General features: G+C 43.7%; 1 protein-coding gene across 1 annotated transcript in view; it reads left to right on the forward strand.

The window, feature by feature from the left end:
• Nucleotides 1–15,500, forward strand: part of syne2b (spectrin repeat containing, nuclear envelope 2b) — a 268,255-nt gene that overhangs the window by 92,340 nt on the left and 160,415 nt on the right. Inside the window, exons 57-62 of the mRNA XM_056295430.1 lie at nucleotides 414–578; nucleotides 1,074–1,421; nucleotides 3,230–3,366; nucleotides 11,998–12,136; nucleotides 12,645–12,818; nucleotides 13,610–15,098. Of these exons, the coding sequence (XP_056151405.1) occupies nucleotides 414–578; nucleotides 1,074–1,421; nucleotides 3,230–3,366; nucleotides 11,998–12,136; nucleotides 12,645–12,818; nucleotides 13,610–15,098 (2,452 nt within the window). The remainder of the gene's footprint in view (nucleotides 1–413; nucleotides 579–1,073; nucleotides 1,422–3,229; nucleotides 3,367–11,997; nucleotides 12,137–12,644; nucleotides 12,819–13,609; nucleotides 15,099–15,500) is intronic.

Below are 15,500 nucleotides of genomic sequence, written 5' to 3' on the forward strand. Positions count from 1 at the left end.
AGTGGTTAGCGCTGTCGCCTCACAGCAAGAAGGTGCTGGGATCGAACCCCAGGGTTGTCCAACCTTGGGGGTCATCCCAGGTCGTGCTCTGTGTGGAGTTTGCATGTTCTCCCCATGTCTGGGGTGGGTTTCCTCCGGGTGGTCCGGTTTCCCCCGCCATCAAAAAAGACATGCATGTTAGGGTTAGTACTCCTGTCTGTGCCCTTGACCGAGGCATGGCAAGAAATAGCTGGAGTTGGTCCCCGGGTGCTGCACGGCGGCTGCCCACTGCTCCTAGCTACACAGCTAGGATGGGTTAAATGCAGAGCGTAATTTCCCTACGGGGAACAATAAAGTATCTCAAAAAAAAAAAGATTACCATGCAGTCTAACTAGCAGTCCATGCCCATGCTGTTGTTGTTGTTATTCTTACAGGAGGCCGGTGCCAGCTTTGAGATGGGCATCCTAACTGAGCGGCAGTGTGCTCAGCTGATAGAGCAGCATGGAGCTGCTCAGGATTGGCTCAGAGAGCAGGTTAAAGGACTAGGAACCTCTCCAGCAGACAGACAGGGTCTGCACAACACTGTCAACACGCTAAAGGTCAGATAAACAAACACACACACACACACACACACACGTCAATCTTGATTTATGACAAAAGTTGATCATTGACAGCTGCACCTGTTTGTCCTCATTGAAAAATAGATATTACACTACAGTGATGTGAAGAAATCACTCCAGTCATGACTAACCCACATAGTTCAAAGCCATCTGAGATACCATTGTGTATATAGTGCCCACACTTTTTAAATTGAGACAGATAATGTTAAGACTAGAGAGGAGATGTGGCACTATTAATAAAATTCATGATAAAAACCCTGTTATCAGCCTTCAGGGATGTCAACGAAACAGGGATGATTTCATGTGTGGGTAGCGAGGGAGAATGAGTATGTTGGATAGTTCAAGAGAAAATACGTTAAATAAAGGTTTCAATTAATGAACATTGTCAAACTTGTTTTTGGCTTCCAACTCAACTGACTATCCAATAATTTCAGATTTTAATTGCTTATTTCTCCTCCTCGGACGCCGGACCAGGCCTTGCTCCAGACAGTAGGCAGGGAGGAGAGGGAGATGCGGGAGCTGGACTCAGTCAGAGACAGCCTGCTGAGCTTCTGCACCCCTGGAGGTCGAGACGCCCTAACCCTGGAGGTCAGCCACCTCCACGAGCTCCTTGCATCCTCAGAGAGGGAGGTGAGGGATCGTCTGGCAGACTGTGGGGCCACGTTGGAGGAGCTGGACGGGCAGCTGGCCAGGAGGGCCCAGGGGCTGAGGGAGAGAGCAGCAGCCCTGCAGTGGGAGCTCCGTTCTCTGGACCAGGCGCTCAGCTTCAGTGAACCGCAGAACAATGTAGCCCAGCTGCAGCAGCACTGGCACAGCCTCAAGGTCATTAGTCAAGCCAAACTTTATTTAAAGCTGAAAATCTGTGAGTTCCTCGATCTGTTCCTTCTGTTTGGCAGCAAGGACAACAAACAAGGTGCAGCAGCCATTGCAGATTGTGTGCCACCAGGTCAGCAGTAAAACCAGTTCCCACCAGTGTAAAAATGGTATCCTCTGACCAAAGTTAACACAGGCAATCTAATGTATTGCAAAATACATCAAAAAACTATATGGGAACACTGCTCTGCTGTTATATTGATCGTAGAATTGGTAGATTACCTTTCCAATAGAAGCATCACCACGCTGTCACTGCATTTCAAATCTTTCCCTGTTTGAGTAGAAACATGTTTGCAGGGCATCCGGGTAGTGTAGTGGTCTATTCCATTGCCTACCAACACAGGGATCATTGGTTCGAATCTCCGTGTTACCTCCGGCTTGGTTGGGTGTCCCTACAGACACAATTGGCTGTGCCTGTGGGCGGGAAGCCGGATGTGGGTATGTGTCCTGGTCACTGCACTAGTGCCTCCTCTGGTCGAATCAGGGCACCTATTTGGGGGCTGGGGGAATAGCGTGATCCTCCCATGCGCTGTATCCCCCTGGTGAAATGCCTCACTGTCAGATGAAAAGAAGCAGCTGGCAACTCCACGTGTATCGGAGGAGACATGTGGTAGTCTGTAGCCCTCCCCAGATCAGCAGAGGGTGTGGAGCAGCAACCACGATGGCTAGGAAGAGTGGGGGCAATTGGCCAAGTACAATTGGGAGAAAGGGGGGGATCAACAAAAAAAAACTGTTTGCTGCGGCACCAGCGGTTATCCAACCGGGTCAAATATCTCAGCCATATATAGAGTGTGTCGGCCCTGTGATGGACTGGCGGCCTGTCCAGGGTGTCTCCCCGCCTGCCGCCCAGTGACTGCTGGGATAGGCTCCAGCATCCCCGCGACCTTGAGTAAGGATAAGCGGTTTGGATAATGGATGAATGAATATAGAGTGTGTCTCCAGCCATGGTAAAGATGCCAGTTAGTTTGAAGTAACTTGACTCCATGGTGCAAATGGGTAAAATAATTTTAAATCCCGGATTCCAGTCAAGATTCCAGCTTTAAATAGAATGTCCCGCTGAAAACACTGCAATTTCATTTACAAAGTAAAAAAAAAATAAGGCAGAAAAAAAATGGAATTGCTCCAGTGCTCTTTGCAAACATGGGTCAAATACTCTCAAGTATATACTATATCGTATATAAGTAGTATATCTCAAGTATAGTAGTATATCTCAAGTATATAATACTCTTATGGATCAAATACTCTCAGGCCTCAGTACATCATTCCAGGTGGCAAACCTCCAAGCCTGGTTTGCTGTTGGTCTACAAAAGTGTTACGAGGAGGTTTGGGACAAATGAACCTAAACAAATATTTTAATGAATTCTACTGGTGGCTATTAATGTCACCGGGGCAGATTTCTGTACATTTACTATACTCAGTGACTAAAATGGCTTTGATACTGTGTAGTTGCATTACATTTTTAAGAAAAATGATATGTAAAACAATAGCTGTATGTCCCCCACCCGGCGGCTAAACTAGAAAAAAATATACCAACCAGTATACTGTAATGCCTGTGTTTTGGTCAATTCGAAACTAAATGCTTATTTATCTTGAACTAAAATTTAAAGAAAGTTCACCCCAATGCTGATACCACTCAGAATAAGACTTTTTTACACATTTTAACTGATGCAGCACTAAAGGTTTTCAGCACGTCCTTCACAATCCTTATCATTGTACTCCTCCAACATCCTGATAACGCGGTTCTTTTATCCTCTCAGAACTGTCAGAAGTCACTAGAAGGTTTGGGTGTGAAAGTTCATGATTTGTACCAAGAAATGAAGTCTGCAGCTGCCATGGACGAGATGCCGGCAGACGTTATCACAGCGGTGGAATCTCTCAGTCAGCAGCGTGACAGGTACCGCATCCCACCAAGACAAGCACACATTCAACTCATTATGAAGCCGAGCTGCTGTTAAAAAAAAAGAAAGAAAAGAAGAAGATGTTGTCAGCGTCCTTTCATCACCTGCATTACTTTCAGCTTGATATAATTATTTATGATGCTGTATAACCACTAACATCAGGGTACAACTCCAGCTGGATTCATCCAGATGTTTGCTTTCATGGTTTTGTAAAATCAACCAAAAGAAATCATACATGTTATCCTTTTTTCTTTTCTTTTTTTTTTTACAATTATTTGTGCAATTACATAGATATGTCATTGCTTGAAAAATTTAGAAGTTATTTACAGGAAAGTGATTTGTGACAATCCAAGCCTTAGTCAGACCAATTCATGTGACAGGCAGGTAGAAGGGGCATTTCAAACAGTGCATACAGTAGTTACTAAGCACTTCTGTGACTTTTCAGCTGGCACACTATATTTATATTTATATTCAGCTTTCAAAAAGTATGTTATGCAGACAGAATACCACAGTAAATGTTCTGCGTAATGAGAATGACAAAGAGGAATGGATTTCTGCTTTGAATTATAATCTATATCATACAAGAGTACCCACATAGAGCATGCATGGAGACACAAATGCATGCATGCACACACGTGCACACACACACACACACACACACACACACACACACACACACACCATCATCATCGGCAGTCATTCGAAGCAAGTATGACTGTCCTCTCCGTTGGGTTGTCTACTTGTGGGTCTACAGATTGCTGTAGAGGCTGACCCGTGATCCACATATTTTGGTGCAGTGTGGACAGGGGAAAGTGGTAGTGGTGGTTGGTGGTGGCAGTTGAGCCTTTTCCTGTCTCTCTCCTTGCGGTTCTGTCGCTTTTTCTCTGCAGCACAGTGGCGGTCCATTTCATGACATGCAGCTCCTTCCTGCCACGATTTCTTCCAGGAGCGCCTATCCAGTGCAATGTCTTCCCAGTTGCTTGATGTGACATTGAATTTCTTCAGACTGGTCTTGATATTGTTGTTGAAACGTTTCTTTTGCCTGCCGGGAGCTCGCTGACCTTCCTTCAATTGGGAGTACAGGATTTGTTTGGGGAGACGTGTCTTGGACATGCAGATGACATGACCTGTCTATCAGAGTTGGTGCTGCATTATTGTGGTGGTGGTGCTAGTCATGTTGGCGTTTTCCAGAACGCTGATGTCGGTGAGTCTGTCCTTCCAGCTGATCCTCAGGATCATTCATAAGGATCTTTGGTGATATTGTTCCAGGACTCTCAGGTGCCTGCTGTAGATGGTCCATGACTCTGTTCCATACAGCAGGGTGGGGAGAACAACAGCTCTGTGGACCAGGAGTTTTGTTTGGGCCTTTAGGTCTCGGTCTTCAGAGACTTTTCCTGAGTCTAGCGTAAGTGCCACTGGCACAACTCATGCGATGGATGACCTCAGAGTCGATGTCAGCTTTTGAGGAGAGAGCACTGCTGAGGTAGGGGAAGTGATCAACATTTTCAATAATTTTGTTGTCCACTTTTTTGTTTTGTTTTGCTTTTTTTTTTTTTTTTTGGGGGGGATTGTGTCTCAGATCTGACAGTCTACCCAAACAGGCTAGGTAGCCTTATGCTAGCAGCCAACCTGCAATATGCCGTACAGTCCTCTCCATGTGACTGACTGTTTACATCCCATGCTTCCCTCCAGAGCTTCCACTTCCACCTGTGGTGGCACTCAATGGTACTGTTCCACCAGCTGACTCCCTCTGCTGGCCTCATCTGTCATCGACCCTCTCGCTGGGAGTTTTCCCCATACAGACTATTATTAGGCACTATGCCTCTCATCCACATGACATAGCTAATAGTAGAAACAACAATAACCAAATATCTGGCGCAAATATCTACAATTTGCATCCTATTTGTTGTATTCCCGTTGGTTTTAATTCTGCTTTGACACCAAACAATTTTGGCCTCTTGAACATGAGATCTCTGGGTCCTTTCATTGTTCCTAATAATCTGGACTTTTTTATGATTGCTGAGACATGGCTGTCCTCAGGGTACACCGTTCCCCTGACTGAGGCTAGCCCCCCTGATTTTGCATATTTTCATATTTCCAGGCCCTCTGGTAGAGTTTTTTTTTTTTTGTAAGTTAGGTCTTAAGTGCCATCCTGTTACTTTTGGTAATTTTATCTCATTTGAGGTTTTATCTTTTTTTTAATCACTAGCCCTCCCCTTTTAATCTGCATCTTAATTTACATGCCCCCTAATTCAGTTAGTTTTATCTCTTGAGTTGTCTGATCTTCTATTTATTGTCATACCAAAATATGACAAGGTGCTTATTCTTGGCGATATTAATATTCAGGTGTGTTGTCCTTCCCATTCCCTGACTTCACTTTTTTTGGCTCTTATAGACTCTTTTAACCTTATTCAATCTGTTAAAAGGGCTACACATTCCAAAGGCCACGTCTTAGACCTTGTACTCTCATCTGGTTTCTCTCTTGAATGTCTTAATCTGGTGGATATGCCTCTATCTGACCATAAAGCTGTCATTTTCAAAGTCCCATTACAGCTTGCTATTCCTAGTCACTATCCTAAAACACGCTCTCGCATTCTCAATGCTGGCTCTGCAGTTAAATTCTGTGATGCTTTTAATTCATCATCCATTAATCCCTCTTTATCCCCCCTCAATCAGGATGTACTGTTAAATTCATTCAGTGATCAATGCATCCTCGACCAAATTGGACCATTCAAAACTAGGAAACAAAAATCAAATAACCTCCCCTGGCTGAATGATCACATTCGTGCCCTTAGAAGACTCCATAGAAAATCAGAACGACACCAGAACGTCAACAAATCCCAATTAGCACATGACACCCTTAAGGCAGTTAAGGATGTAAGACTTCTCTGATCTAATATCAAGAAATAATCACAATCCTAAAGTTCTCTTTAGGGTAATTGATTCTGTTATTAACAGTCCCTCCACTTCTCTTTCTGAACCTGATGTTGAGTTGTCCAAAAAATTTCTCACTCATTGTGTAAATAAGGTAGAGAATATCAGATCCCAAATCCAGCCAGGCTCTTGCATTCATTCCATTCCCCATGTTAAGTCTGTCTCTTTTACCCAGTTTCAACCAATTACAATTTCGGTTTTAGAGAGTACAGTCTCCAATATGAACTCCTCCTCCTGCATCTTAGACATCTTTCCCACCAAGCTGCTCAAGGAGGTATTTTCAACTATCAGCCCCATTATTCTGCAAATTCTTAATAATTCTCTGGCCTCTGGTTATTATCCCGACAGTTTTAAGTGTGCCATTTTCATCCATTGCTGATGAAACCTAATTTAGATCCCTGTCCCTAAGTAACTACAGACCAATCTCCAAATTGTCTTTTCTATCTAAGGTTCTGGTGAGAGTAATTTCTTCTCAGTTGATTTCTTTTATGAACACTAATAGTGTTTTTAACAGTTTCCAGTCTGGTTTTAGAGCACTTCATAGTACCAAGACACATGGACGGATTAATGCACGGGCCGACGGGGCCCGGGCCCCAGGGCCCTGCCCTTCTGGGGGCCCCCAAGATTAGCGAAATTACGTCCTCTGAAATCCCCCCAATGATTACCCCTTCTATAAATAATCATTACAAGAGGTAATGTCGATTACCAGGGTTTATATAAGACATGATTTCACTAGAATTCTCAATCATGGTGGCAAAATATTGTAACGTGCATGGAACCAAACAACCACTACACAAACGGATGGCCCAACACAGAAGACCAAACTCCTCAGGACAAGACTCAGCAGTCTATCTACACCTAAAGGAGAAGACACACTCCTTCGAGGACAGCAACATACACATTTTGGACAGAGAAGCTAGATGGTTTGAAAGACGGGTGAAGGAAGCCATCTATGCGAATCTAGAAAAACCATCCCTCAAAAGAGGAGGAGGTCTGCGACACCACCTATCTCCCGCTTACAATGCCGTCCTTTCATCTCTCCCCAGGAGACTCAAGAAGCCTAGCCTCCAAGAACCACAGTCGGTCACTAACTGCTCTAACGACTCTTACTGAACAATGAAGTTGAAACTAACACCCCCAATGACCGTCGCTGCTAAACAAATGCAAATCAATAGCTCCGATGGCGACAGGCCCGGCTGGACATCGGAGCACAGGAAAGTCACGCATATCAATAGCTCCGATAACGACGGGCGCGGCCATAACATCGGTACACAAAAGAGCCACTCATATCTATGGCTCTGTTAGCGACGGGCGTTGGTAAACATCAGATCACAAAGAGCCACGCATATCAATAGCTCTGACAACGACTCCAAGAGGATAAATTCTGAGTCTCATCAGCAGCCAGTCAGACTAGCTTGGTCTAGTCAAAAATGCACGAACTGAGGAAGCCTCCTGGATGAGAGGCGAAATGTCTTCATGGATATATACCAAGTCCAGTTGCACTTGATTCAACTCCTTTGGATAACCATGACCTGGATGAATGAGAACATTCACAGACATGTTACAAAGGGTGATCGGGCGTTTGCTGTTAGAGCCCCCACACTATGGAATGCTCTTGCTGTTCAGCTAAGACAAACCAAGTCTCTAGCTTCTTTTAAATCTCATCTTAAAACTTTTGTTTTTATGAAAGCTTTTATGAATGTTTGATATTCGTTTTTATTTATTTATACAGTTTTTATTTTAACTCTTACTTATTTGGTCTTACGCTTATTTTTACCTTGTCTGGTTTTATTTCTTTGTAAAGCACTTTGTAGCATTGCTTTAGAAAAGTGCTATATAAATAAGGTTATTATTTTATGGCGGGCTGGGTAGATGGCTGGTTGGGTGGCGGTTGATCAAGACCTGGGTCTTCTTGATGTTTAAAGCTAGGCCCCGGCCTTTGTATGCTGTGGCAAAGGCATTCAGAATTTCCGGGAGGTCTTCTGCAGAGTGTGCTGCAATGGCGTTGTCATCTGCATACTGAAGCTCCACGATGGTGGTGTTGCAGACTTTGCTCTTGGCCTTGAACCTATTAAGGTTGAAGAGGCTGCTGTCAGTTCTTAATAGGATTGGGATTCCTGTGGCAGCTCTTCGCCAATGAGGTGGAGTATGGCAGCAATAAAGATGGCAAACAGGGTGGGTGCAATGATGCATCCCTGTTTGACCCCAGTTTCCACAGTGAAGGGCTCTGACTCAGGGCTGCTGTTGCAGAGCACTGTGGCTGACATGCCATCATGTAGAAGCCTCAATATTCTGATGTATCTGTCAGGGCAGCCATATCTTGATAGTGTGCTCCACAGAGCCCAGCGGTCTACTGAGTCAAAGGCCTTTGTCAGGTCTATGAAAGTCACGTACAAAGACGTTCTTTGTTCACGTCATTTTTCCTGGAGTTGGAGGATGTAAATATCATGTCTGCTGTACCTCTGGATGGGCAGAAACCACACTGTGATTCTGGGAATACTTCCTCAGCCAGTTGTTGACAGGAGTGAGATGCCCTTGGAGTTTCCACATTCCGCCTTGTCCACTTTATTGAATATGGCCACTATTAGAGCATCCCTGAGCTCTGTGGGAAGTTCTTCTTTTTCCTAGACCTTGAGGAGGAGGGCATGGATATGATACAGGAGCTGTGGTCCACCTTCCTGTAAGATCTCAGCTGGGATCCCATCTGGACCGGCGGCCTTGTTGTTCTTCAGGCTCCTGATGGCATCTTGAACCTCTGTCATGGTGGGAGGTTCCCCAATGTCCTCTCTGATTGGACTCTGGGGAAAGTGGCTGGCAATGTCTGGTTCAGCTGTGCTGTTGCGGTTGAGGAGTTTGGGGTATCCTGACGGACGACCTAGGTGAGGTGAGGTGCAGTTGAAGAGTTCCTGGAAGTGCTCCTTCCACCAGGCGTTAATGGACTCGTTGTCCTTCAGAAGCTCCTGCCCGTCCTTTGAGCGCAGGGGGTTTATGCCACAGTTCTTTGGCCCATAGATGGCCTTAGTAGCACTACAACAGCGACTGGTGTCACCTGAGTCTGCCAGCCACTGGATTTCCAGAGCCTTTTCTGTCCACCAGGAGTTCTTAAGCTCCCTCACCCATCTCTGGATGTCTGCCTTGGCTCTGGAGTGAGCCACTTGCAGGTTACATCATTTTGCCAGGCACGAAAGGCTTTCCTTTTCTTGGAAAAGGAGCTGTTCTATCTCTGTCATTCTCATTAAACCAGTCCTGGTGTTTTCTGGACTTGTACCCAAGGGTGTTTTTGTAGGTGTTGAGGATGGTTAATTTGAGCAGGCTCCAGTGCTTCTCAATGTCATCAGGATACCTGTTCTAGGGTTTCCCTAAGAGAGGATGAAGCCACTGCTGGGTGGCAGTTTCATTCAGGCTTTCAAGGTTCCCTCTTGGCTGGATCTGCTTTTGCAACCTCCTCTTCCTCTTGAGTTTGATGGCCATCGTGGAGCAGATGAGGTGATCAAAATCAAATCAAATCAATTTTATTTGTATAGCCCAATATCACAAATTACAAATTTGCCTCAGTGGGCTTAACAGCAACACAACATCCTGTCCTTAGACCCTCTCATCGGATAAGGAACAACTCCCTAAAAAACCCCTTTAACAGGGAGAAAAAATAGGAAGAAACCTCAGGGAGAGCAACAGAGGAGGGATCTCTCTCCCAAGACGGACAGCGTGCAATGGATGTTGTTTTCACGCAATTTACATAATACAACATTGAAAGAGGATAACAGAATTATAATGGACATAATTTATGAAGAACATGATGCACAGGATGCCAAGCAGTGTCCACATGCCAACGGAGCAGTCCAGGACCCAAGCCACGCAACCAGCATCATCATGTAATGATGGTGATGATTTGTCCAGCAGTCATCCCTGGATCATACAATGACAAAGTCCAGGAGATGCCACTGTTTGGAGTGGGGTGTCTCCAAGATGCCTTAAATTTGTTTTTCTGGTGAAACAGAGATAGTGATGGTGAGGTCGTACTGAGCACATTTGCTAAAAAGCAGAACTCCACTGGAGTTGATGTCCCCGATGCCTTCCTTTCCTATAGTGCCCTTTCAGAGGTGTTGATTCTGGCCGACCCTGGCATTGAAATCTCCTTGGAGAATAATCTTATCCTCCTTGGGGATTCTTGGCAGTGTCTCGTCTAAGCAGGTGTAGAAGGTCTCTTTTACTTCCTCTTCAGATTCTAAAGTAGGGGCATAGGCACTCACATCTGTTGCCATCTGGTTGTTTGTAAGCACCAGACAGATGGTCATGAGACGCTCACTGATCCCCACAGGAAGTCCAGACAGGTGGCTGATGATCTGGTTCCTGATTGCAACACCATGGATCCTGGGCTCATCAGCAACTTTTCCTTTCCATAAGAAAGTTTAGCCACCCTTCTCCTCCTTCAGTTGTCCTTTGTCTGCCCATCGGGTTTCAGAAAGGGCAGCTATATCAATATGGCATCTCTTCAGTTTTCTCGCAGTGATTGCGGTTCTCCTCTAAGGTCTGTCACTGGTGGCACTATCCATCAGTGTGTGCAAATTCCAGGCTCCAAAGTTCATGTTTCTATGTTTCTGACTGCATGTAGTGATCCCTCTGGACACAGCAAAACAGTCAGGACGTTTGAGGCAGGCTATTTTTAGGGAACCTTTTCTAGCCCCTTCCCCAGGTGTGGTGAGCAGAGTGGATCCTAAAGAGGGCTGCTCAGTCATGGGTGCAGCTAGCAAAGGGTTCTTTCTACCTCGTTCCCAGCGACTGAATCTAACACCCACTGCCTGATGTGCCAGTTCATGACTTGGGGCTTCCAGATCTCACAATCCTGCCCCCGTTGCCACTTGTTGGTCGCCATAGGACTTAATCCAGGATGTTAGGGTAGATTGTCTGTGAATGTTCTCATTCATCCAGGTCATGGTTATCCAAAGGAGTTGAATCAAGTGCAACTGGACTTGGTATATATCTGTGAACGTCTTCACGGATATATACCAAGTCCAGTTGCACTTGATTCAACTCCTTTGGTTAGGGTGGATTCCCTTTATGTAGGACACATGTGCATGACTTTGTTTAATGTGGGGAGACTGGTGCACAGATAGCCACCACATGGTCCTTGACAGATCTGTGTCAGGATCCAGTGGTATGGAGTCCAAGATGACTGTGGTCCCATTTCTTCATCCGCCTTACCAGCCATTGAGATGAGTCCCTAAATTCACATACACACACACACACACACACACACACACACACACACACACACACACACACACACACACACACACACACACACACACACACACACATACATATGTACATACATCATACACTTCTCAACCACATTGCTTTATTGCCTGGATATTTTAAGAAAGCAGGCTGCATTATGTTTTTAGGATTGTTATCTAAAAGTCCCTATACTTTAATAATAATAATAAATAAATCTTATATAGCACTTTTCTAACACTCAAAGTCGCTTTACAATAAATGGGGTGAAACAAGACAACAGATAAACATAGCACAAACATACAGGTATGGATGGGAAGGGGGGGCTAAGAGAGGGAGAAGCGGCTGCCACACATGAATGGTACTCGAATGGTAGCAACAACCCTAGTATTGGTATAAAGTATAGTGAGACACTTTTGTGCAAAATTCTCTTTGATTTAATGGGATTTTCTCTACAGTCTAAGGTCCAGGCTGACTGAGCGGCAGAGTTTCTGCACGATGAATACAGCTCAATACCTCACAGTCTGTCTCCAAGCTTTGCAGCAATGGAACCAAGGCAAGCCATCAGAGTCATCAGAGTCCACTTCCTCTGTGCAGGTGCGTGTGTGTGTGTGTGCACGTCTATATGTGTAATTGTTTTGTTTTCTTTATTTCACCAGGGCCAATTTCGTTTAGTACTCATGCTCTTTTAGAGACACGCCCTGCCTTGCATTTATACAGTGACAAACATTCACATGTGGGTTTTGCCGAATACAGCTAAATCCTCCGCTGATTGCTACTGTGCTGCTTTTTTTTGGGGTAATTGGGGTTTAAGTGCCTAGCTCACTGAAACCTACACAGTAGTGGACTTTTTGTGTTTACATTTTTGAGCTAATAATCCAGTGCATTTTCATGTTAAAGGTTGGTAGCCATTTATAGTCTTAAGTTATACATTCTAATGCTGCAACACTAATGTACTGGATGTTTGTGATATTTGTCAGTCTTTTAATCCTCATTCAAAATATAATGCAAATATAATTCAAAATATAATGTATTTAGGCATTATATTTCAAATGTACAAGTCATGATTTCAAAACCCTTCCTCATTATGGTCTTTTGTTATTAGGTGGCATTGGAGGAGGGTGAAAAATTGCATCTGAGCCTCCAAGAAGCACTTTCTTACCAACAGTTCCTGACTGACTCCCTGAAACCTGACGAAGCCAAAAGACTGGAGAAAGAGGGTTCAGAGGCACTCAGAAAGGCAGAATCTCACACTGCCTCTCTCAGCAACAGCTTGAAGGTTAGGAGATGATAGTAATTGTTGTATGCAGAAAATATTGTTTTTTTGACTGAATAAAAATTATATATATAAATATATATAGCGTTGTTTTTTTTTCCCGAAACCATCTATGGTGTTGCTATAAGTGCTCAACTAATGAGGAGTTGAATATCAATACACAATCATCATTTAGCAGCTGATGAGTGCACGACACACGAAACGGGCCTGTACTGCAATGTATTAAAACTTTTTTTTCCTGTATCTGTATTGATATATATATATATATATATATATATATATATATATATGTGTGTGTGTGTGTGTGTGTGTATTTAATACAATAAAAACGCACAACAACATACAATTACAATATCAACACACCTATTTTATATTTCTTCTCTTTGATTTTACTTAAGTATGCCTATATTTCTACTAATAAAAAAATCTGGTTGAATGTGTATTCATTAAAGATATGACTGTGCAAGTACTTTTCTTTTGAAACATTTTCATGACCCATTTACCAACATTGGCATAGTCAATCCAAATCTTTAGTTAATCCAATTCTTTGAGTCAGCATCATATGCTGCTTGAAAGGACACAACTTCTCGTTTCTATGAACTTAAGGTGTGCTACAACTTACATTGTTGAGATAGTGAAACTCACAAATATCACTCACTTGAAAGCTGAAAATGAACACACAAAGTTGTTTATCTTATGCCTTTATCATTTTTTTAGTATTAACATATGTTGTTCTTGACATTGTTAGTTGAATTCACACAGCTTTTTTCTAACGTTTCTTCCTTTCATTCCAGGAGCTTGAGGAGAAAAGAAAACAGAAAGGTCAAAGTCCTCAGACATCTGAGCTCACTCCCAGTGAACCAGAAGAGAGAAAGACACCAATAGTGGCACCACCACGAAAAAACAAGCAATCACCTGAGAAAAAGCGAACTGCCGCTGCCCTGGAAAGCCAACAAGTTAAACCACAAGCACACATTCCCAGCACAGAGGAATCGATATCTGTTGAGGAGGTTTCAGTTAGAGCAGACACCGCAGTCCCTTCCATGAAAACTATGGTGGAACAAACTCAAATTCCTCTTGAGGAGCAAAGCAAACCAGAGCCAACCAAGAGGAAAGCTAAGATGCAGAAGTCTGTGCCAGGACCAGCTGCAGTGCAAAATAACATTAAGACTACAGAGGATGCACTGGGTCAGAAGTGTTATTTACCTACAGATTCACTAACAGAGCTGGCTGAGCCTTTTGGTGCAGATGAACTTAAGCCTGTGCCATCCAGAAGAAAGTCAAAAGATCCTGAGCTTGCCATGAAACCTGTTAAGACTGATCCTGTGCAGGCTGAGGGATTCTCCATTAGTTCAGACCAAACTGAAACTACCTTTGTCAAAGAAACTCAACATGTACCACCAATGAAAAAATCAAAGAATCCAGAACTTTCCACAACTTTAGAGCTAGTTGTTACTCATGAAAGAGGTACTGGTATTAAACCCGAAGTCACTAAAAAGGAATTTGAGAGTGTAAAGACCTCCTTGACTCCAGAATCAGTCACACAGCAGGATAAAAATGCTGTTCTGGAGCAAGAGCTTGTGCCAACCAGGAGAAAATCAGAGAGTCAAGAACTTGAAATGAAACCTGTTGATCCAAAAGCTGCACAGACCATTGGAGAACCTGAGATTCTGAAGTCTTCGACTAGCCCAGATCAAATTGGAACTTTTGTGGAAGGACGTCCACTTGTACCAATTAGGAGAAAATCAGAGAGCCCAGAAATTTCTACAACACCAGGACCAGCCAGTGCCTGTGTGCTAACTACTGATGTTGAAGAGAAATGCATTAATAAAGAACTTGAAAGGGAGAAGTCTTCTACTACTCAAGACTCAGTCACAGGACAGGTTGAAACCACTGATGGGGGCCAAGACAATCTTATGCAAACCAGGAGATATTCGGAGAGTGTAGATTTTTGCAGAACATCAGATCCAGTTGCTACTCATGCTAAAGATACTGATGTGATGCCTGAAAACATTAAAAAAGCAACTGAAAGTCCAGATCATTCCATGAGACCTGCTAATGCAACACATTCAGAGACTGAGAAAGATTCTGAATGTTTGAAGTCATCCTCGACTCTAGAAGTTGATAAAGAACCAGCTGTTGTTGAAAAAACAAAGCCTGTTACAACCAGAAGAAAGTCAAAGAGACCAGAATTGAGCACAGCCACAGAATCTGTCATTGCTGACAGTATAGCTGCTGAGAATGAGCCTGAAAGTCTTGTGTCTTCCATTCTTCCAGAGGAAGGTAAAGGGTCTACTGTAACTGCAGTTTTACAGCAAACTAAACTTGTGCCACCAAGGAAAAAGTCAAAAAGTCAGGAATTTTCAATAAAATCTGCTGACATGGAGCCTGCACAGATCATGGAACAACCAAAGAGTCCGAAGTTGTCCTTGACTCCTGGGAAGGAAACTGATGTTGCTGCAGGTGAGGAGCCTAAGCTTGTTCCAGCCAGGAGAAAGTCAAAGAGTTTGAAACACTCTAAAACTTCAGAGCCAGATGCCCTTGCTGGAACTACAAATGTGGAAGCTGAGTGTATAAAAATTGGGTCTAAGAGTTCAGAGGTTGCGGCAATTTCCGAAAAGGTCACTGAAACGATTAAATCAGCAGAGCCTCTTCAAGAGCTAGACCAAAGTCATAAAATGGCCT

This window comes from Lampris incognitus, chromosome 16 (genome assembly GCF_029633865.1).
Source record: "Lampris incognitus isolate fLamInc1 chromosome 16, fLamInc1.hap2, whole genome shotgun sequence".
NCBI lineage: Eukaryota > Metazoa > Chordata > Actinopteri > Lampriformes > Lampridae > Lampris > Lampris incognitus.